The following is a 23,784-nucleotide window of genomic DNA, read 5'->3' on the forward strand; positions in this document are numbered from 1 at the left end:
ATGCAGAAAGTGAAGACACAAAAAAATAAAAAATAAACTGTAGGCGCCGATTATTCGAAATCATTGCGAAGTTCCTTACTGCACTCTTTGTTTGGACGGCAGTATGGATGAACTACGTCGTTTCTGCTCGCAACTCATTGTAACTAAAATGAACATAAAACCGATTTAAAATTAGCACTTTGAACAAGTCAATAGGTAACGGTCATTATCGTATCTCTTCCCGCGAACCAAAACAATAACTAGGTAATGTACCTATCATGTTTCATTGGTAAAAATAATTTAGAATCAAAAAGATCGAAATAATTTGTTTTAAAATAGTTACTACCTTTGCGTATACTGGTTGAATAGGTACTTACCACGACTTCGCTAAATGCGCGCCAAAATGTGTACGTCCTCTCTTAGCGACGGCCGGCGCCTGGCTGAGAGCCCGTATAAGCGACTGATTTCAGGTATCGCGCATGCCTACGCGACGGTTTTTAAACTCATGTAGTTCCTTAGCGACGAGAAATATAATTTTGCGTACAGGTAAATTTATCTAACCACCATTTTTATCTATTGTGCAAAACAAGTAATACTTAATAACCGACATATTTTTCTATTAAAAAAATCAAGTAATACTATCTAACCGACAACATAAATAATAGACGTTTTTAAATAAAAATGTATAAGCTCTAATATATTTCCACTCTATTACAGGTGAATTGATACAACTGACACTGGCATAAAATATATTAACAAGAGAAAATGCATTACCGCATAAATTACAATTGACTATTATGAGTAAAATCTACTAAGTAGTTTTAAAGGAAAAAATCATAACAAGTAAAAATACGTAAATACAAATAAATGTAATAATCAATACATGGAAAATCAACTAAATTCATATTCCTAATAGTTTGAATGTCGTAACTGACGGATATTCTTAAAATCACTTTTTTTTGGTCGCTTAGTAAACGCAAAATGTAGATTTCAACAAAATCATGGCATATCGAAGCGACAGTAAAAAGCGTCGTAGAGCTATAACGCCTAGACTAAACGACGCAGAAAAATCTTGCGGTTCGAATGGTATATTTAAGTCATTTTACGGATTTATGTCGCTTAGTAAAGATTGCCTTTCAAGCGTCGATATCATACATATAATATCATACATTGTCATATAGGACCACCGAGTTCGAGTAGATACTGCACCTGAACTTTTTGAGGGACATCACCGATATGACCTGAGTATGTAATCTTTCAATGGCAGCCCGTCTGAAGGTTATATTATAAAGTACACTCTAAGGTTTGAGGTATTATGAATTGGGTGATTCCCCTACATTACAGAAACAAAGAAAATGATTGCAAGTGGCTAAAAATATTTATGATTCTGATAGTATATCTAATGAAATCAAGGCACATTCTACCGGCAATGAATAATGAAGATATTTACAAAGATTAAATAATATTGATAAGATATATCATTTCTACGTAGAGCAATTAGCGATTTACTTCGATAAACAATTAATACAGTCTGGTCGTCACACGTTTGTTTTTGTTTTATTGCTATGATTTTCGTAATTTAAATTAAGTGAAATCCAAAAAAATGCCCCGTAACAATGCGATTTATGTTGGAATTTTCCTGGTATCATGTAAGTAGTATTTTATGTAGAAAGGGACGAGTTTTTGAGTAGTTCCTTGTTTGGAACCTAAAATTGCGCCGATTTTCGACACGTTTTTTAATGATTTATATCAATACCGCTGATAGATTCAATATGCTGCTTATTTAAGTAATTTAGCAAACAGGTATGACCTCATTTTGCTTATTTTATAACCATTGATCGAAACCAACGACTTCATATTCTTCCACGTTAGGTCACTCATCCTTTAACTGTCGACATCTTCTTAACAGAATAACAAAACAGACTCTAGAACATACACCAAGACTGATCGAAAAGCCATGTACTTAGGTGACTATAATATGATGTGATAAAAATAACAAAACGGGAATGACCCGATCTGACGTTGGCTATAATCATTATTCTTTATAGTGACAATACTACGTCTTTACTTGCCAATTCATTCAAGCGACTATAAATTAGGTACTTTACTCTGGTCTTTTGTATTTGTTGTTGAAGCGGCAATAGAAATACATAATTGAACATTTCAACTGTCTACAATTCACGGTTCATGTAATACAACGTGGTGGCAGACAGACAACGAAGTCTTATTAACAGGCTTCCCGTTTTACACTTTGGATACTAACCTAAAAATGGTATCTAATAATTACACTTCTTAACTCAATCTTCAGGTGCAGTCTTCATGACAGTGCAAGCGAATTCCGTGGCTCGGTGTTTTCAATTCAGCTGGCTCGGTCCTCGGTGGACAAATGAGAGTGTGTTTATGAATGCAACCTGCTTGGACGCTACCAAACTTTCTAGTGGCGTGCCCTGCAGAGAACCTCTAGTCGTTTCGCGTAAGTTTGTTATTACTCTTGTTACTGGACGGTGGACGTCCATATTTGCACATATACCCAAACTTGCAAATGTATAATGACACTGCAAAGCTTTTTATAACAACATTTTTAATTTCAAGGAATTTGAAACGTTTGTTAGTATGTGGAAGCAAGGATATTTTCTCTGAAATCGGAAAATAAAGTTTCTTCTTCTAACTACAATTTATGCAATTATTACGTAGACTAAATAATTGCTTTATTTTCATTTTAGATGACGGCTCTTGGCCGAATGTCGATTACATCTGGAAGAACTATCCAGAAGCGTCTTGTGTTCTGGCTGACAACGATGTGTGTGCCAAGTACACTTATTCTTTTAATGGAATTGGTAAGATTTTGTTTAAAGTTTCAGTTGCAAGTCAAAGAGTTTAATGTTAAAAATTAGTCAAAAAGCTCCGGTCGCCTCTGAGCCTGCTGTTGCTGAAGTTTGCAAAACAGCTGTGGGTTCACACTAACTCCTGCTTTAATTCATTTACAGTTGAAAACGCTACATATTTCTGCACAAGAGCAGTCGATGAAGACGGCCACGCCATCACAAGTGGTTGCATTGAGCAAGTAAATGGAAGTTCCACCATCAGTGTCTGTTTGTGCCAGTCGGCCCGAGGAGGACGGCCATGCAACAATGTTTCTATGCCATCAGTAAATTATTTGACTGTCATACTCATTGCACTTGTTATAATTATTCAAACATTTTTTGTAAGTGTTACCTAAAATATTAAACAAGTTACTAAAGACTTTGTTCTACTATATTCAAATTAATGGGTCTGTTTAAAGTGGTTATATTATTATTACATTACTACATCCGACAGAATAAATAGTTACGTAAAACGATGCCTCTTTTTATTTGTTCTTTTTTGTACCTAAATAGAAAATACTATCTAAGTGATAAATAGAATAGTTAGCTTCTGATTGTTATTATTGATGATTGAAGAAATGATAAACAATAAACTAAAAAAAAATGTCTTTGGTGAAACGGAACGCTACCTTTTGACAAATGACGTGTCCTACCTGTCATCAGATAGCAACGTCAAACAACATTTTAAAAATTGCTATTTGCCGTAGATTTCTATGCCACCGCTGCTAATATTTTGATATAAAAGTGAACAATACACTAACGACAAAATGTACTCCGTATTGACGAGAGGGAACGCGATACTAACGTACACGTTAAGCATACTAGCATGTCTAACCTTTTTGTGTTTTCTGTCCACATTAACCGTGGATTACAGAACTGCTGCTCAAATGAACACAGTAAAAGTAGTTGTGTGAGTATACCTGACGTATTTCATTTATATCTTTCGTATATATGTACTAAATTATTTATCACCTTGCAGTAAAAACGTCCCCGACTACGGAGCATCAAGGGAAAGGAATGATCTCGGTTTTCTAACATTCGATCTGAAGACTGATCTCTCTCATTTGTTCAACTGGAACGTAAAGCAGTTGTTCCTCTACCTCACAGCCGAGTACATTACTCCTAACAATGAACTGAATCAAGTTGTTCTCTGGGATAAAATTATTCTAAGAGGAGAAAATGCTCTCTTAGACTTCAAGAACATGAACACGAAATACTACTTCTGGGATGATGGTAATGGTTTGAAGTAAGTTTAAAGTTATATTTTATTTTCGTTTTCAAAACTGTGTGATTTTTTCCATCCACTCAATAATCATAAATCTTGTAGAAGTAAAGACATAATTAAAGATTAATACATCTAGGTTTGTCTCAATAGAATTGTGTTGTCAATGAGTGTTATTTGAAGTTAATCTAAATTTAATGATGAAACAACAAGATCTTTAAAACTTTCTCTTTTATTTCAGGGGCCATAGCAATGTGACGCTAACTCTCTCATGGAACATAATTCCTAATGCTGGTTTGTTGCCTAACATCCAGGCTCTGGGCCAGCACTCATTCAAGTTCCCCACAGATTACACTCAGACAAGAGTATGATCCATAAGTTACATATGAATATTGTACCTTTTGTAGGAAGAATGTGTTGTGTTACATTAAGATCGTCAAATTAATATATTCAGCTTATTTACGTATGGGTTTCATTCTCCTTCACATGTACATCATACATTATGAAGGCCTGCATCAAATTTCACAGTTGTCTTGTTCTTCCTAATTTATTCTAAGCTTGTGACTTAATTTATATCTCTGCATAAGTGAGTATGTGAAAACTCAGTGTGAAAAAGTATGTCCTGTACTGCAATGTGTCACAAAAATGTGTTGTTTTCAAAATTATCTGTGACAAATCATAACTTTGTAATAAATGAAACAAAAACAAATTGTAGATAATAAAACTTATGATCTTAATGTTGCTTTTTTGTTTGTGTATTATAATCCCCTCCAGGCTGCCTTCTCCCTTTTGTGTCTGTCATCTATGCTCCCAATCCCAAAATCTGTCTAAAACAGCTGCCTTAAGTTCATGAAACCACACGATAGTTCAAATGTCTCTTATCTTAGCTTATTTTTTTTTTCATAAAAATAGCTTAAAATTGGAAAGGATCATAGGGTATCATAGAAATAAAATGCCTGAGCCTTTTTATATCATATAATTATCAATTACATTTTAATTAAACATACATTTATCATTTTTTGCTCTACAATATTGTTCTACAGCAGAAAAAACTAGTGACCCCTACCATTGCTTATAGTAGAGGTATCTATATGTCTCCAAAATTTCAATGAGTCACACCAGCACATCAAAATATGACTATTAAACATACTGCATTAAATTTGTGTACTTATGCTGATAATAATAGTTTTTGTTTTATCAAAATCGGGTCAAAATTACCGAAGTTACAGCGTTATAAAGTTTCACTGCATTTTTAAATTTGCGTTGCTTCGCGCGCTATGCGCTGACGTCACGACGCGATAGACACGCTTGTTCGACTGCGGGTGATGCGGAGTTTTGACTTGAAAAGTGATTTGCATTTAATATTTAAAGAGTCTGTGTATGTGTATGTGTTATAAATTTAATCATCGTGTTTTTTGTAAAATAAGCCTCCACTAAGATATCCTCGATCTCGATCGTCACGCACACAATCATCAACTAGACCCAGGTAAAGAAAGTTGAACTCGTATACTACTAAATTACTAATAATATTATTGTGTGTAGTTAACAATAAAATTGTAAGTTTGTTACAACTGGCATTACAAATAATGAGTGTTACGTACCTACCAAGTGTAAATTTGGAAAACATAGCTTTAATATAATATTATAAAAAAAAAATTGTCACCCTGCCTCTAATTTTAGTCAGGTTTATGGCTATCATATGAATGCATGAATCTACTCTGTAGGATGTCTTATATGATTGGGTGTGTAATGAGAACTTTTAATTAAACAATTTAATTTTGATATTATTAGATTTAATACAACTACAACAATTTTCAAAACAAAAAACCAACGCCAACTCAACCGCCGCGCTCGGCTCGCCGCCGCCTGTGAGGTCATTGAACTGCTCATTAAATAGTACCTATCCACTGTTTAGTAGAAGTTCATTGCTAGCTAGGTATGAACATGATATGGCATCTTGATCTTGAGGAAGTGTTTAAAAGGCAATAAACTTCTATTTAACATTTGCGCTTGACATTATCTGAACCGGGCTTTAAGTTTTAGATTAGGTGTCTCTTGCAAAAATATAAAACAGTTTAGGTACATAGTACAGAAAAAAACATTTTTTGGGGTGTTTTTTCACTGGACTTAGTACACATAGGAACAATACAATATTTTCTAACCATTTTGTTTGTCCACTATAAGCAAAACAAATGATTTAAAGCGAAACCGCGAGAGACAACGAGCCTATGTAGGTATCGGCAAGTACTAACGAAATAGCAGTGTCGTAAGATGACGTCACACGTCCGTGCGGCCGCTTCGCCGGAGTTTGGCGCGAAGGCCATACTTTGACGTTTAATATCTCGGTCATTTTTGAAGATACGAAAAAAATAAAAACAGATTTTTTATCCTTGAAGTACCTAGTTTTTAAATATGCTTATAACAAAAATCATTGGTGTGACTCATTCTTACCAATTTTAAATTGGCTTTATCAGATATGAAATAATTACATGTCTCAATTGGACTGGATTTATCACTTACGAATTTTTTTTAACCATTATAAGATTTGTATCTCACTAAACATTTTAGCACATAAACATTTAATATGAAATCACCTATTTGATTAACAAAATATTAAAGAGGTATATTCCCAATGTTGAGGTATAATATAAATGCATGTGAACTAAGCAGAAACATTATTCTAACTTTTATATTTCAACTACATGTGTTTTAGTTATAATTTTAAGACCTCATACAAGCGTGTACATTTAATAAATATACAATAATATATATGAATTATTATATTTTTTTTAATATTCTGGAGCCATATTACGAGAACTCTTAAAATATAATTTAACATCTAATTAACTAACTGTAAAAATAGTTTTCCAACAAAGATCTCTTAATTCCTTTCAAATTGCTTTATATGGTATTTTAATATGAATCTATTATTCAGTATATTATTAGTATAGTAGTATTCAGCTAGAGTGAACAATTTACAAATGAAAACAATGCTATTACTGTATGATGGTCGTGATTTTCTATTTGTGCAAATGTGTCAATCTAACATGACATGGTCATGTACTAAGCACTCTTAAATTTATCTTAACAAAATTCCTTAAATGCTAAGTAAAGAAAAAAATAAGAACTTAACGATATTCAAAGTCATTGGTGATTGGTTAAATTGACAACAAAGTAAACCACACAACCAGGTAAAGGAAAGGGAGAGTCAACATTTATTTATTTTCAACAGGTATTTTATAACAAATGTAAACACAATAAGATTGCAGTGTGAAATAACACATGATATTTGATTATTGTAAATATAACTCAAGCACTGCTTCCTGACAGTTGTAATGAAATGCAAGATTAGCGCGTCTACCACTAGTATAGTACTCTAAAATAACCTTTATGAAGTGTATCGCAACAAGTTAACTTACATGTAACAGTTCATAGTGTATTGCTTGCGGTATGCCTCTGGCAATATTAAGAATTTACGTTATTACGAATTTCCCTACATAGAATCGTCTACATCTTTTCTACAATCATTATGCTAACATTCAAAGCTGATCCCGCTAAATTACATGAAAAAATATTGCATATTTTAAGTAAATACTTTACTGGTGTATACTAGCGCAATCTTCACGCACAACAATCATAACAGATGACGCGTGTTATATGTCTTCTATTTTATCTACGATTCAACAACATGAAACAAAATATAAATTCTTATGTAGTGTAAATACAGTACTTGACCTGCTCATATGAATTGACTAGTACATCATGTGATTCAAGGTAATGTTAACAATCTCTACGACCATTACATTATTTCCTACTGCAGGTAAGTAAGGGAGATCCCGAGAGTACTGCACTGACCAAATAAAGTTTACAATTTATTAATTCTAAATGTAATTCGAGATATCTAAGATCAAGCTAAACAAAGTACGATCACTAGAATTTAAAACGTATTTACGGTAGGTACACGACGAGTATTATTATAATTAAACAATAGATTATTAGAAGGTATACCTTTATAAAATAATGTCTGAAAGTATGAGACTCGAACATCAACCACACACGCCAAGATGATGCAAGCAATAAGGTAAGTTTTAAATGATTTTCAGCTAAATTTGTCTAAATCTAATGTTGAGAAATCATCATGATGTTAAACCATCGTCAAACAGATGAATCTCTATCGAGTGGTTGAGCCTAATCGCGGTGTCGACCGTGGTGAGCACAACATGAATGAAACAATCTATAAAGTAACAGTGCAATACTAAAGATCACAGTTTCTGCCATACACAGTGACTTGGTTTCTCACAATGGCATTATTACTAGAGACGTTGCGTGAACACGATACATTTCATTATTATTTAATATAACATGAGCTCTAACTTGAAACGCCATTTAAATATATTCCTATTTATAATATTTAACATCAAATACAACCAAAAAGAGAAACCGAATGCTATATAGCTACATTGTAGTTTTTCGCTGTATTATTTGTAACACTCACATTTTTTAAATAAATGTGAATCTGAAAGGTACATAATGTCAAAAGACCTAAGATCCAAAATCTGTGAGTAACAATAAAATACAAGTTGTATACTGGAACGGTGATGTTGTCAGCAAAACTTTGACACCCTGCCTGCACATCTGACGTAGTTTCACATCACATGCACCACACAAAATGGACAGTAAGTACTAGTCGTAAGTGGATGATATCCTGCTAGTCATATCACAGCAAGTGTGTCACAGTCGTACGATTGCATTACAGTCAGCCAACGAATGCATCTACTTAAAGGTATTGGAATAAAAAGGGAAAGGACACCCAAAGCGGGTTACATAGGATACTGTTTAAGTCATTATACAGATTACGATTACATAGGTAATGCTGTTACTGGCAACATACAAACTCCTTTAAAACACCACAAATATATCTGTTGTATTGTACTATCTCCAAATGGTTTTGATTCCAAGGGATTGGACACATAAGTTCTTACGTAAGTATGTACACACTATAGAGTACAGAAGTCCGTGCTGTAGGGGTTCAAATGTGCGGACAGGAGGTGTGTAGTCTACCTATGAGTGACGCGGCGGGGCAGCGTGGCCGCGGCTGCCGGTCCCGCGCGTTCAGAGGCGGCAGGGCTCGGGCGCGGGCCGTCACGCGCCTGTCAGCGGCGGACCGTCTGTCTGCACGTCCTTGTCCTCCGTGGGAGGCGCAGTAGGACGGTCCGAGCCATATCTCCTTGACAGATCCAACATCTCTCTCAAACCCTGTAAAGTAAAATAATTATGTCTTGACCACACTTAAACACATGATAGTTCCTTCATTTTGGAGCTAACAAAATAAATAAAAAGGTCTATTATTAATTGCATTTATCATCTTATATTTTTTTTGCCAATGCCTCACCTTATTTTCCGTAATGAGCCTTTGGTAAAGTTCTTCCTCTTTCCTTGCATCACCGTTATCATCAACATTCACTGCTTTATACATGATACTTGTCATCTCATTAATCCTCTCAGCTTGCTGTCTGATCAACTGTAATACAAAAACACATTACATTAATAACTGTAGTTTTATTAAAGTATACTGCAGATTTCTTTCACCACTTATTTCGAAACTACTTCAATTCAGTCAGTTTATATATTCCAGTAAGCAAATAAACCAAACTAAATGAGTTCCTGCTACAAAATAAGTTATTAGGTACAACAAACTTACCTCCTGCTGTTTCTCATTTATAGCATTTGTAAAATCTATCCTCGACTCCCATATCCGCTTCTCTGTGTGTTGTCTATACTTAGACATAATCAATTCCAGTGCCCGTCTGTGGTCTTCAAGTGCTGCCCTTAACTCTCCATTTTCTCGCTGAACATCTCTCATTAGCCGCGATTCTCTCTCAATACTGGCAATAAGAGCTCCCCTCGGTCTTTCACGGGATGCCTCATTCAAAGTATCAACTTCTTCTTTATACTGAAATTGCAAATTTTAAAAAAATAAAGAATTTACAATGTTAATGTTAAAGAAAAATTATAATTTTAATGCAGTATTAGCTAGAGCACTTAGTTTAACCTCAAATCTTCTATAATCTTATCACTTTGGACCTAATTATATGCCTTATAGTCTAATCTGTCACAAATGAGATTCAATGATCTCCTTTTCTGCAAATCTCGGATGCAACAAGCCAATAAATCAATGTAAAATAATCCTGACATAGATAAATCAATGTATGCATGACACCACCAAAACACTGCCATTTTCTACCACCAAACATTTAATATTTATGTGAAGATCTCATTCAATATTTGCCATTCATATATTATTTACTACTATTTGGTGATATAGAGGTCAATTTGAGGAAAAAATAATTGTGAAAGCTTTAACTGTTTACACAACATTTGATAGAAACAAACTACAAGGTCATGAAACATTATAAACAAAAAACAAATCAGATTGGTCTAATAAGACAATATTTTTTTCTACAAAAGCTCTAGTTACGTGGACTTGAACTAATTAACCCAAGATTCCTTAGTAGAGCAAGAGTGAGCGTTACATCTATGTGGCCATATCACATTGCAATCACCTACCTGTTTCATTGTGTGTATGTGTCTGTAAGCTGTTTGAGTTTCGGACAATAAAGCATCTGCTTCTGTTTCTCGCTCTTTGAGACGTCCTGCGAGTCGTTTTGCATCCAAAATTATTTGCTGTATGGTCAGTGACATCTGAAAAACCAGCAACGTTGAAAACCCACAACAGAACACTCTAAATATCGATTTTAAAACAGAACTACACTAACCCTGATATCCACACACAACTGTAGAACGAATCACGTATCATCTAAACAATTTTGAGCGTTTAATTCAAACAAAACACTATTTTTCCAGTGAATCTAAAAGACGCATATCAGCTGTTTCGTGATTAGAGTACAGCAGCCATTAGCTTTCATTTCACTTGAAGCGAAGTATTACATGACCAAATCAAAAATATTGGGATTAGGGCAGCTATACTGCTCGCACCAGGCGTAAAATCCTATGTTAGAAAGAGATGCAATACAAATGTTACTAGTATTCAAATCAACACGGTTTTGTGACATGACCTTGATCACAGAGTATCGAATAAAGTACTCTGTGCTGCGCAACCGAAATTCATTACCAGCTTGACTTTTTAAACATGGCAATAATAAACCAAAATGCTTAGAAAATTAAGAATGCAAAAAATGAAAACGAATGAATAAAACAATTTCTACAAAAACTGATTGAAATTTAATACCACAAATCACATTTTATGGCATGGCTACTACCTAAAATACTATGGAATAAAATACTATTTACGAATTGATTAAATAAAAAATAATAGGTGTAGTGGCAGATTCTCATAATTAATTATATTTTTATAATATGAGTAGAAATTAAAAACCTGATAAAAAAGAAAGAGATACCTAGAGAGTGAGCAAATAATCCAGTAATCGGTGTGGCCACGTAAAAATTTGCATTCTTAAACTAGTAGGAGTTCATATTATTTGTATGCGAAATTGCTGAGTCAAATACACAGACTAATGGACACGGCTATAATTCTACACAGTAGATTCTTCTTCTGCGATAGCATTCATATTTTTTACACAACATTCATATACAGCTACTTATTACAAAATATTATTATATATCATGTACCAAGTGGGAATCGAACCCGTGACTGTCTAATTTAAAAAAGATAAAGTTTTCATCCACCGTGGCGTTGCCCTGTTTGAGAGGTAGGTACGGATAATGTTGAAGGAAGAAATAAGATAACACTTTTAAAATTCTAATGAGATTTATTGATACAATTCACACGTGACAAAACATACTTAGGTACTAGGTAGGTATATTAGTGGGTAATAAGCGAAAGCAACAATTTTTCATTATATAATGACAATTATTAAATTCGTACATAGTAAACACTAATCGCTCAATTATACGGCTAAATTGTGGCAATTATTGAGCACGATCTTGAAATTGTTTTCAACAAAAACTACACGCATAACGTGTGCTGTGTAAAATATACAAAACACTTAATTTCTATACATTGTTTATGTTAACAGCAATCTAACAATGACTCAGAATAGGTACCTACTTAATGGTTAAATACTGAAACATCACTCAATTATCAGTAGAGCCTAAATCTTGTGCTATACCTACCTATAGATAAATAATGGTAAATACAGCTACATACAAATGATTCGTTTCGACCACCACTTGCAATTGAGTGGACGTTTAAATATGTGACAGTACTTAAGCCTTAAATATTGTGTTTAGAAAGAAAGTCTCTGATAAGTTTGTTCACTTTCTCGGGGTCTTCTTGCTGTAGGAAATGCCCAGTGCCTTCAACTATGGCTGTTTCAAGTGTGGTGTACTCTTTCTTCATGGTGTCCAACATGCTGTGGCTGATATAGGGGTCATTGGCCGCGTGGGCAACAAGCATGGGCACATTTTCTTTGTGCTCTTCGATTTCAGGAATGTCGTAACTGAAGTTGGCTCTGTAGTAGTTTATTGGCGGTGTCAAGGCAACTGAAAATATATAAATAGTTTTAAAGACTCCAGTTTCGTAACAGAAGAAGAATTATTGCTAAACTAAACTAACTACACTAGCTGGCAGTTGTACCTATTTAAGAAGAGCTCGTTAGATATAATTTCATCATAGTAATATAACAAAGGTGCAAGAAACTGACAATAGACTGTAATTGTATTATGCAAATCGTAAAATTATAAAAATGCAGAAACTAGTTTTTACAGTATGCTTGGTAATTAGTTTCATTTCTGCCTACAAGTAAATGATATTCGCGCGGGACTATTTTCTAAAAAAAAGCGGCCAAACCTAGGTATTTCCTAAGCCGTAACAATTAACCACGAAGTTTTTGTTAATTAAATCATACCAACTAGAAAATATTGGGCACCCATGCGAGTATTAAAGGCAGTAGATTTGTGTCTATTTTTTGTTTCACTGTAAAATAGAAAGTAACTATAAAAACTCGGATTGCTACGTTGTGACGTCGCCAAGATTTCGGATTTAAGACCCAAGCCTACACTGACGCAACGGAAATTGTTAAACAGCATAATCAAAATATAAAATAGTGAGACTTTCTATTTTTTTTTCCAACTTAAGGCAACATTTCTCAAAATGTTAATGACTTATCATTTTTTATTTTTTAAATATCTTTTTCTGATAATGTACACTTATCTATTGTATAACAACTCGAAATACTTACAAGGTTTACGGAACCAGTACTTGTAGCATTCGATATCGTCTTTGTCAGTGGTTTTCTTGTCCGGAAACAGCATGAGAGCATCGTAGAAAGCGAGGTCATTGATGGACATTACCTTCTCCGGCAGAAATGGAAGACGGTAGCAGAACACGTACCTGAGGAAAGAAGGTGTCAAATGTTGATAAATTCACATAGCTAACTAAGTACCAAATTAAAAAAAATTACAATATAGCCAGAAAAAAATATAGTATATTTAATGTTTTAACATCGCAAATAATTCCTATTTACATACGTACTTTTAAAATTATACAAAACTAATTAAACTATAAATAACTTTTAACATTAAACTAGAAATAATTAACAAAAAACAAAATATTTACAATTATAAAATATATTTATAATCTATACTAATATTATAAAGCTGAAGAGTTTGTTTGTTTGTTTGTTTGTTTGTTTGAACGCGCTAATCTCAGGAACTACGGGTCCGATTTGAAAAATTCTTTCAGTGTTAGATAGCCCATTTATCGAGGAAGGTTATAGGCTATATATCATCACGCTACGACCAATAGGAGCAGAGTACCGGTAAAAAATGTTACAAAAACGGGGAAAAGTTTTACCCATTCTCTCTTATGTGACGCAAGCGAAGTTGCGCGGGTCAGCTAGTATAAAATATGCATACAAAAGGAGTGCGTCACGCGTCGTAGAATACCTCTTCACCATCGTCGACTGGTAACGTACCCAGAATGCTGGCAGCATTGCCACTTTGGATGGCAATGCTAATTCTTTGACCCAAGTAAAGGCCAGCATTTTGGTCACGCGTAGCATCGACGAAACGCTTCGTAATCTCTCGGGAGAGACTACGAGCACTCGGGCCCCACGGTCCTTAGATTTCAACCCCAAACGGCACAAATACGTAATTATCTATATAGCCAGATAGTTTTTTGAGTAGTAACTTATACTAATAATATCTCCCTGAAAAAAGACTGTCCCCGCCAGTGGCGTAACTATACCGTTCGAGGCCCGTGGTAAATTCATCGGATGGGCCCCCATTATTAAAAATGTTAACCATTATTTTTCTACAATTTTTTTAACTTGTTTATGCAACTGTGTAGGTAACCTAAAATAAATCAAAGACAGAACTTTTTTTTAGTAAACATGTATGATAAATAATAAATGTTGGGGTTCTCCTCTGATAAGGGGCCCCTTCCGGCTGGGGGCCCGTGGCATTTTGCCGACTTGCCACCCTGTAGTTACGCCACTGGTCCCCGCACAAAGAATCGCTCTTGTATCGCGGGGGCTTTTACAAACAACGGACACAAAGTACAACTAGACCCGAAGAGCTGTTAAAATTTCTGCATCGCACAGATATTTGTTCTGTTTGGGAATCGAACTTACGACCTCTCGACACGCTGGTAGTGGCGTAGTGACTAGGTACTCAACAAAGTTTTTGACGATAAAAAGATGGCAACTAAATATTACGCACCTAAAATATTTCCCAAATATCAAAATAGAAAGGTGTCTCTTCCAAATTTTACTAGCAATAGGTTATTTTATGTCTAAATTAAAAATCATTGTTTTAGAGTAGGCAGCTAAATGGCTGGTTGTTCGTAACGCTATACCATTTGGTCATAAAAAGTTATTTTTATGTAAAATTATACCCAATTAGATTCAATTATGTCGTAAAGTTTATTATTAGATACATACTTACTAAGTTTTTTATGCAAAACGTCCATTATACAATGTATGATAAGCTTTAATTTATCCAAGAATATTACTACTAGATACTTATTTCTCACTGCGCATCTTCTCTTGGTGTAAAAACTTTAGCGATTCGGACAGAAAAGAAACGAGCGGTGCCTGTGACTATGGCTTACTAGCCATCTCTCTTTTCCGTAATGTTTATTGTAGCTTCGACAACGTTATGTAACTACAGAACTATTTTTGTACGATGTGTATTTATTGTAGAGTCCTAGAAATAAGACAGACTTAAAGTCGGAAATATAATAAAGCAAATATCTTACGTGTATTCAAAACTAACTAGATAGAGTAGTTTAGTAAGGAAATAAAGAACTCACCATGACTTCTTCCTCTGGCTAGGATTGGTCCAGATCTCGCGGCACCAAGCAGCGCTGGAAATACTAGCAAGCAACACGATTCCGCTCACGATCTCTGGGTACACGTCACGGAACTTGCTTGCGATTATACCACCCCAGTCGTGAGATATTAGAATACATTTCTCGCGACCTAAAACAATATAAAGACAAAAAGATAGATAAATGACTTGTTTAATATTATAATATACATTACTATTACGTACATAAGACGTGCTTCACCTACGGATTTCGACTTTAAAGAGAGGATTTCTGAGAGTGATGTGTTTGTCTTCTAGGTAGAGAAGAAAATCGGTAATACCAGCTCAAAGTAGGTAGGTATGTCTTTGGTAACTAAACATCTCATATACATATATTTTAATAGATACTTCATTATGTGGTTTTAATTTTAACAAGACGTGAATATTTTTTGCCATAGTTCTAAATCGGGCACGCAATGATATACAGAGTAACTTAACTACCTACGAATAAAAACGTACTTAATCACTTTGTGCGGCAAAAAATAAACCAGGCTATCTTTTTTACTGACAAACCCTGAACCCAAAATAGTATAGAGAACATAAATAATGTTAATTCTGTATAATGTAAGCATATTTAAATGGCACGCAAGTATAGCTCGAATTTACTATATACATATATTTAAAGAATAGTGACTTCAATCCACATAATAAATATGACGTTTAGTCAATCTGAGTAAATGACATAGTAGTCTATGATGCACGAATAAATTGTCGAAATCCATTATGATGTACAGAGTCCGGACAGAGTGGGTGCCTACTGCCTATTAAAATTCAGATCGAACCAGTTAAAACCAAATATATCTGCTATTCAGTCAATATATTGACTATTGTATCATAGTAATAAGTAGTGTCGCGCCGTGTTTGTCTGGCTATCTGTCTAACTCTTGGCGCAATGAACTTGAAAACTATTGAACAGCCCAACATACAAATAAAACAACAAAGGGCTTTGTTCAAAAGATTGTTAATTTTTATTAAGAAAAATTGTTTCAATTGCTTTTATTTGTAGGACTAAAGTTTACCATAATAAGGTACTTAATCTATTTAAAATGAAATATTGTGACGTCTATGACGCTATACTTAAGATGGTCACTACATCTAATTTTATTAAATATTCGTGCAACAATCTAAGTTTTATTCCCATACGAAACCAATATTTACGTGAATTTAGAGATACTTCAGTGCCGGAAAATCTACATACCGAAAATACGACACTCAATTAGGCTGAACAATGCCTGTCTGGCCTCTATTGCCAAACTATAATGTAGAAGTTTAGATAATGTCTTACCTAATTGACGAACTAGATCTCTAATATCTTCGATCAAAAGTTCGACCTTGTATGAAGACACGCCCTCCGGCCTCTCTGAATCTCCGTAACCTCTCATGTCCACTGCTATGCACCTGGAAAACAACGACATAGGTACAAACATTTAGGCACAGTAAACGCTTCTCTGAATATGACCGAATGCAAACTGATATACTACTTTACCTAGCTACTACTAAATAAGAAGAAGTTCTTGCTCGCTCTTCTCATCGACTCTTCGTTTTCAAATGGCAATAAAATTATCGTAACTTAAATAATATTGACTAAGTAAATCATTATTTAGTAAGTATTTATTTTATTTTATTTTAAGTAAATCATTGCGAGGTTAATCTTCTATTTCTCGCTCGCAGTATTAATTATAGAGATATCAAAGGTCTATAATCGGCAAAACCCATGGACGCAAATCGTTTCCTAGAACTGGACAAGTTTAAGTTCAAAACAACATAGTTTTTGTAACTTTCTGCAAAAGTATGTAGACGTAAGTGTGGTCAGAGGCGTCATTACATCTAGCATTAAAAATTCTGAATATTACAATCAAGTTTTCAATAAAATCATTATGCTTTGAAGTTATAATTGCCTAAAGAAAAAACTCACAAGTTTCTGTAATTAGTAATAGGCACTATGTCAGTATCTATATCTAGATGACATTTATCTATACTAATATTATAAAGCTGAAGAGTTTGTTTGTTTGAACGCGGTAATCTCAGGAACTACTGGTCCGATTTGAAAAATTCTTTCACTGTTAGATAGCCCATTTATCAAGGAAGGCTATAGGCTATATATCATCACGCTACGACCATTAGGAGCGGAGTAGTAACGAAAAATGTTACAAAAACGGGGAAAATTATTACGTGACGCAAGCGAAGTTGCGCGGGTCAGCTAGTCTATTATATCCGAGTGTAGTAGACATAATATCATTTATTAAATTTATCGCTACTAGACATCAAAATAGATATGATAAAAAGGACGTCAGTCACTCATGACCTTGGACTCTTTCACTTTATAGGGTTTTCAGAATACCTCATAACTTCTTACCAATAATCTTTTTGGAACTCCACAATCTGATGCCGCCATGAGTACCAGAACTCGGGGTATCCATGGATAAAGATCATCAGAGGCTTCGATGGATCACCGCTCTCTACGTAGTGCAGTACTGTATTCTGTAAACAAATTAACAATATACTTTATATGACATACCTACATAAAATCACGCATTTTCCCGTGAGGGTAAGCAGGAGAGAATTTCCCTTGCTACGACCTTACGAACTTCTTTGCTTCATTCACATTCATGCATCTTATCATACAAGACTGCCGCGTGTCACTCGACATTCATAAAGAGTATCACCAATATTACTACTTATACCAATACTAGTACCTACATATTCGACCTGCGTAAACTTCATTTTAGTTTTGAGAAAGTTTGATCTATTGCGTAAAAAACACTTAAGTGGGGAAAGGAGATACAGTTGGTCAGTACAAAAAATACTTGTGATAATTGTTTACAAGACTTGACGCACGTCAGCACATCAATCTGAGTCATTGAAACGTACTAAAATAATAAACAATCAATTTAATATTGTATGGCAAAGAAATGTAAGACTAAACAAGCCAGTTGAAAATATTATTTCTCAACTCAACCAATAAATAAATGTTAGTTATGCATGTAGCGTCATTACTTAGGTATAACTTATGTGATAAATTTCCTAGAGTTAATAGTTGCTACTGCCTGCAATCCACGATATCTTTACCATGTAAGACTTTCTGAGATGTTTCCGACGATTTATCCAAAACTAGCTGACCCGCGCAACTTCGCTTGCGTCACCGAAGAGAGAATGGTTATTTTCACCCGTCTTTGTAACATTTTTCGTTGCTACTCCGCTCCCAATGGCCGTAGCGTGATGCCTTCCTCGATAAATGGACTATATAACACTTAAAGAATTTTTCAAATCGGACCAGTAGTTCCTGAGATTAGCGCGTTCAAACAAATAAACAAACAAACAAACACTTCAGCTTTCTGTCTGATAGGCAGTCGCTCCATGTAAAATACTGGTGTTCAGCTGCATCCGGTGAGACTGGAGGCGTCTCATAGTTGGGCAAATGGTGATGATATTAGAAGAAAATAAAAGCAATTTATTTCAGTTATTTTTTATCTCATCTCTATAATAACAATTATGGTTGACGCTTCGTTTGTTTTCTTAACTAGGAAAAGTCGAAAGTAACTAATCATTTTAACGACTGTCGCGTCTGTAACTGTGTGCTGTGTAAATAAATAAATAAATTACCTCATCTATTGTAAAAAAGCTAGTTTATTACTTACAAAGACAACGAAGACATTTGTTTGTTACGTCGATCTAATGATTATATGCTATTAGTTATTGTCTTAACAAATGTTCTACCATCGAATGTTCTTATTGCTACGTAGGTACCTTCATAAATTTATAAGAAACTAGCTTTTACCCGCGACTTCGTCCGCCACCTGAATTTTCCCATGGGAATGCGTCATTTCCCGGGGTAAAAAGTAGCCTATGTCCTTTCTCGGATATCAAAATATCTCCATACCAAATTTCATGCAAATTGGTTCAGTAGTTTAGGCGTGATTGAGTAAGAGACAGGCAGAGTTACTTTTGCATTTATAATATTAGTATGGATTGCTCTTGCAAAGGTTTTTAACTCTGAACTATCTCTAGCTCCTCTAAGTCTAAACTATCTCCATTGCTACCGATTATCTAGTACCCATAGATTAGCCTCCTCGTTGTCCATTTTTCTCTTCATCAATATCCTTTTTAACTCTATCGGATTCGGAAACCAAGTAATAAAACCTGGGAAAAAAACCAAGGAATTTTATCACCCGATATCCGGTTTGTAATCACGCTTTAGCATGACTGATGTTAACTTACATAATTTGACCTACAGCCTTACGAAAGGTCTTTCTCGGCATCATAGACACGTCATACGTCGTACCTTGGCTATCGTAGGCATGCGAAAACAGGTTGGTTGGGCGTATACTTTATACAACCTAGCGGAAGAGCCCGGTACAGAAAGCGGAACGGCTTTCGTGTATAGTTTTAGTAGAATAATACTGCATTCTCGATTGAATTCATACGCCCGTTAAAACATTACGCACTTGCACGCTCGACACCAGTGAGGGATTTTACAGTTTCATCTTTATAACATTACGTATTATGACTACACGTGAAAAAATGTCTGCAATTTGCGGCTTGTGAACTACGAAGCCGGGTTGAAAACTTTAGAGGTTAAAAGTCAGTTTAAAGGACTTTGACCTTTACATACCTATAAAATACTACCATTACCTAATAGGATAACTGTGAATACTGTTATAGACTTTCCCCCGTCTTTAGTTAGTCAGGAAAAGAGAAAGTTTTGCCTATAAGTGAGAAATGCTGTGCTCTGCTTTAGGCGTTATGTTTTGCGGAGCAAATCCGACACTGTTCGTTTCGCTTCAGTTAGCAACATCTGTCTGTATAACAAGTTCTAAAGCATGTATTGACTGTAACTACTTAACACTTAGCACGTACCCACTAAGTTTAACTTAACGGAGTTTGATGAGCGATGTTACTACAGAAACAGTTTTACCAACGTAAAGTTTAAACCATTAACCTGAGGTACATTTAGCGGTAGTTTATCTATAATATAAATCAATAACGATTAAACTCATGAGAAAAAAAACAAGAAAAGCAACAGCATTTTATTTGCTGTTAAATACTTACTGCAGTATAAAAACGAATGAAAGTATTCTACAATAAACGTCTCTGATGATAGATGGATGTAAAAAGTCACTTATTGATATTGTTACTTAAGGTACGGTGCATCATTTTCTTGTTAATCTACAATTATTGTTCTAGGTTAGTAACGTTTTCCTACAAGAGCAGCATTTATCTTCAATACATTCCAAATACACGTTTACCGTTTCTTGTGGTTTTCCAATGCAGGTTAGCAACAATCATTATCCTTTTGTATCCTTTAATGTCCTATTTTTGTAAATAATTCTTATTATTTGTGATAAACAAAAGTGTAATTAACAACTTAGTAAATAAAACAATCTAAGTACTTTGTACTTTGAACAAGGAAAAATAATTGGGCAACACAAATCATTTAGCTGTCGGCACACAGCATTTAAATACATAATGTATGTGCCGACAACTAAGTACATATACAAACACATGTTATCTAAAAGTTAATGCTTAAATGTACTTCTCATTAAGATAATAATTTAAGTTTCTCGTTGCATCGTTATCTTGCAGACTAACCCTGTTTCATGCATCGTTAAGGAATAGATAGAGCTTGATCCAGCTATTATAATTAAAATCAGTTGCATTTGACCCGTTACATTAGCATTATAACACAATAAAGACTGTTGAATAAATCAAACTATTAACGAAAAATTACGTAAGTTTTAAGTGTGTTAGAAGAACTTTTTCAAATAAGTATCTAAGTATGATAAGTACCTAAGTACTAAGTAGGTACATATGTATAGTACAACAACTTAGTAGAGAGCCTTGTACACGAGGTTCACAGCTGTCGGGGACAAATTCGGAATTTAGAACATCACTGAACTGCAGGCTTAGGCTGCTGATGGTGACCTGTCTGATTGATCTAATTTATTTTTGAAATACACAGCAGTATTAATCACGTTACATTGTCAGACCATAGGGAAAATTATATGACAAAGAGATCTACACATGATATCTAAAGATCAATAGTATGTGCTTCCTATCAAAGATATTTTAAAAGGATCATTTACAAGGAGGATGCCCATATTGAGTTGTCTCAGACGCGGAGGTTGTTGAACTCTAGCTGTACGGTACCTTACACTTGCTGAATCACTAACGTAGAGATCGAACTTCTCTAATAAAACATGGCTATTAGAATCATAAAATATCATTGTAGTCTTTGTTTCGAACGTCGTTGATGATGACAAGCTCGTAGTTGATGTTTGAGGTCGTTTTAACTCCCGCAGTGCCTCCTGAGTGCTTATTTCTAAAAAACTCGCATACTTTTAAGCACTCACACTTTTAACCTACTTTAGCTCAATCACGAAGGAGTTACGAAAAAAATAACTATAAATTATAATAGACCATAGATCTATGGATCACAGGTTGAACTGGGATCGAGTCCTACCGTCCGTATTCATTTAAAATATTTATGAAAATTTCAGTTTAAAAGCTGTTTTTTGCTACCCTACACATTGAGTGATTAAAATATCGAGTCGGTTTCTTTGATCGCAACATGACAAAGTTTTCTAAATTATGTAATGTCATATTAAACAAAATATTGGCCAGTAAAATTATTATAATGCGATAGAAAGACACCGTTGGTCTTTTTCTCACGAAAATTATAATACAATACTGACGCATAATTTCGAATCTAACAAAATGATAGGCTTAATTTGCAGGTGCAGTCATGGTTGTCAAATGGCGAGATATTAATTACGTGCCTAGTACATTAGATGGAACTGAAGAACATACATGTTGTTAAAAAACAAGCAAATACGTAAGTACTTTAATTTCTTTACTCATCCATTTCGTTGCTTAACTACCCGATCTCTGTCTACCCCTAAAGTAAAAAGGCTTGATTTTATACAAGTGTGTATGACTATTACTTAATTTTTTCTTTATGGTCATATAGAAAATGATAATTTTACGACGCTCATTGATAATATAGCTAAGTACTCTAAGTAGTATATTCATGCTAATCAAATCCTTCAATACTGCTTTGTAACTGGTATCTTACGACATGTGCGTATTCTATTAAAAAAAACTATCTTATATAACGTTAATTTTAATAAGTAGCGCAGGAGTAGAAATTCAAAAATTTCGCGTCACCTTAGCCGAAATTAAAATGATTATAATTTATACATATTTGTAATATAGCTGTACTTTTACAATTAAAATACATATTTCTATGTATAGCGTGTATATTTTATACGATATGAAACTTTATCATTAATAATCTATCCTCTATCTATATTCGTGCGGGAAACTTGCACCTGCACATACGTCAATATCGTTCAATACAGACCCAATATAAGGAGGTACTTTACTACGTTTAATTTGTAATTATAATTAATTAAATAGTAAATACTGGCTTACTGAATGAGTCGTTAAATAAATAAAATAGAAATACTAAAATTATATGAAAGTAGTATTTTAATAACTTTATTCTTCTACAATTCATTATCAGTAATGAGATATACTTAATAAAAAATACTATTTGTTATAACGGTGAAGGAAAACATCGATGAGACCTATGCAGTTATATCTTGAAGTATACGAAGTCTCCAACCCGCACTTTACTAGGGTGGTGGACTCAAGGCCCTCCCTGACTCAGGGAGGAGACCCTCGTCGAGTAGTGAGCCAGTAATAGGTTAATTCATTTACAGTGATGAGTAATACTTACATTAACTTTTAGATATTTATGCACTCCATATTTAGGATCCGTCAGTCGAGCGGGCGGCTCCAGCTTCAATTTCATAGCAAAAGGACTGGAGAACGGGTTTTTCAGGTACGCCAAACCAATAAATAAGAGCAACTGTAGACTATAGTATATAGTTAATAAGTTTGTCACTATAACACGTTGGAGATACGAACAAGCACTCATCTTGACAGATTTATTTGCCGATGAAATAATACGTCCGCGGCCGACCACTCTACTGCGACGACTGATGGCCTAACTTCGAATTTGTTGCCCCGTCTCACCACAATCAAGTAAAGATTGACTTACTGTTTTATCTATAAAGAGATAAGAAGATGCACTCATTAACTAAACTTAACTAGTACTTGCATATCCCGATATGTATTTAAAGTTGTTGCTCTATTTGGTTGCAACGGATATCTCGCATGTATACAATTGAATAACAAGTTCCAATCTATTCGTAACACACAAGCCGTTATAGAATTCAGTAGAGAATATTCGTATCTACTTTTTATGTGAAGCAAACTGCAGCTATTTCAAATAGATTTATAGATCGATCTGTCTATTTCTAGATCAGGAATAACATGCATTAGTATTGTGTTTATAAAACCCTATTG

General features: G+C 34.4%; 3 protein-coding genes across 3 annotated transcripts; 1 reads left to right on the forward strand and 2 right to left on the reverse strand.

The window, feature by feature from the left end:
• The first annotated feature begins 1,472 nt into the window (after positions 1 to 1,472).
• Positions 1,473 to 4,807, forward strand: Spase22-23 (Signal peptidase complex subunit Spase22-23). Its single transcript, XM_076116102.1, has 7 exons — positions 1,473 to 1,628; positions 2,288 to 2,452; positions 2,703 to 2,816; positions 2,967 to 3,075; positions 3,589 to 3,753; positions 3,823 to 4,089; positions 4,307 to 4,807. Exons 1-7 carry the CDS (start codon positions 1,583 to 1,585, stop codon positions 4,434 to 4,436), a joined length of 996 nt encoding a protein of 331 aa, XP_075972217.1. The 5' UTR covers positions 1,473 to 1,582; the 3' UTR covers positions 4,437 to 4,807.
• Positions 4,808 to 5,026: 219 nt separating this feature from the next.
• Positions 5,027 to 11,001, reverse strand: LOC142974014 (FGFR1 oncogene partner 2 homolog). The gene is made up of 5 exons (XM_076116104.1): positions 10,842 to 11,001; positions 10,633 to 10,767; positions 9,767 to 10,018; positions 9,458 to 9,586; positions 5,027 to 9,321 (listed from the first exon to the last, which is right to left on the reverse strand). The coding sequence occupies exons 2-5, from the start codon at positions 10,765 to 10,767 to the stop codon at positions 9,208 to 9,210; spliced, it is 630 nt and encodes a 209-aa protein (XP_075972219.1). The 5' UTR covers positions 10,842 to 11,001; the 3' UTR covers positions 5,027 to 9,207.
• An 834-nt stretch (positions 11,002 to 11,835) lies between these two features.
• Positions 11,836 to 23,548, reverse strand: LOC142974016 (epoxide hydrolase 4-like). The gene is made up of 6 exons (XM_076116106.1): positions 23,153 to 23,548; positions 17,771 to 17,895; positions 16,700 to 16,812; positions 15,359 to 15,527; positions 13,287 to 13,438; positions 11,836 to 12,588 (listed from the first exon to the last, which is right to left on the reverse strand). The coding sequence occupies exons 1-6, from the start codon at positions 23,351 to 23,353 to the stop codon at positions 12,320 to 12,322; spliced, it is 1,029 nt and encodes a 342-aa protein (XP_075972221.1). The 5' UTR covers positions 23,354 to 23,548; the 3' UTR covers positions 11,836 to 12,319.
• Between the last annotated feature and the right edge of the window lie 236 nt (positions 23,549 to 23,784).

This window comes from Anticarsia gemmatalis, chromosome 7 (genome assembly GCF_050436995.1).
Source record: "Anticarsia gemmatalis isolate Benzon Research Colony breed Stoneville strain chromosome 7, ilAntGemm2 primary, whole genome shotgun sequence".
NCBI classification, from domain to species: domain Eukaryota; kingdom Metazoa; phylum Arthropoda; class Insecta; order Lepidoptera; family Erebidae; genus Anticarsia; species Anticarsia gemmatalis.

Coding starts and splice junctions, on each gene's coding strand:
- LOC142974014 (XM_076116104.1), bottom strand. CDS start 10,767: ATGTCACTGACCATACAGCAAATAATTTTGGATGCAAAACGACTCGCA. Junction 10,019..10,632: donor ACATACACACAATGAAACAG/GTAGGTGATTGC, acceptor TTGCAATTTCAG/TATAAAGAAGAAGTTGATAC. Junction 9,322..9,457: donor GGCTCATTACGGAAAATAAG/GTGAGGCATTGG, acceptor TTTACTTTACAG/GGTTTGAGAGAGATGTTGGA.
- LOC142974016 (XM_076116106.1), bottom strand. CDS start 23,353: ATGAGTGCTTGTTCGTATCTCCAACGTGTTATAGTGACAAACTTATTA. Junction 15,528..16,699: donor AGATCTAGTTCGTCAATTAG/GTAAGACATTAT, acceptor ATATTGTTTTAG/GTCGCGAGAAATGTATTCTA. Junction 12,589..13,286: donor GTACTGGTTCCGTAAACCTT/GTAAGTATTTCG, acceptor ATATATTTTCAG/TTGCCTTGACACCGCCAATA.
- Spase22-23 (XM_076116102.1), top strand. CDS start 1,583: ATGCCCCGTAACAATGCGATTTATGTTGGAATTTTCCTGGTATCAT. Junction 2,453..2,702: donor AGAACCTCTAGTCGTTTCGC/GTAAGTTTGTTA, acceptor TTTTCATTTTAG/ATGACGGCTCTTGGCCGAAT. Junction 2,817..2,966: donor TTATTCTTTTAATGGAATTG/GTAAGATTTTGT, acceptor ATTCATTTACAG/TTGAAAACGCTACATATTTC.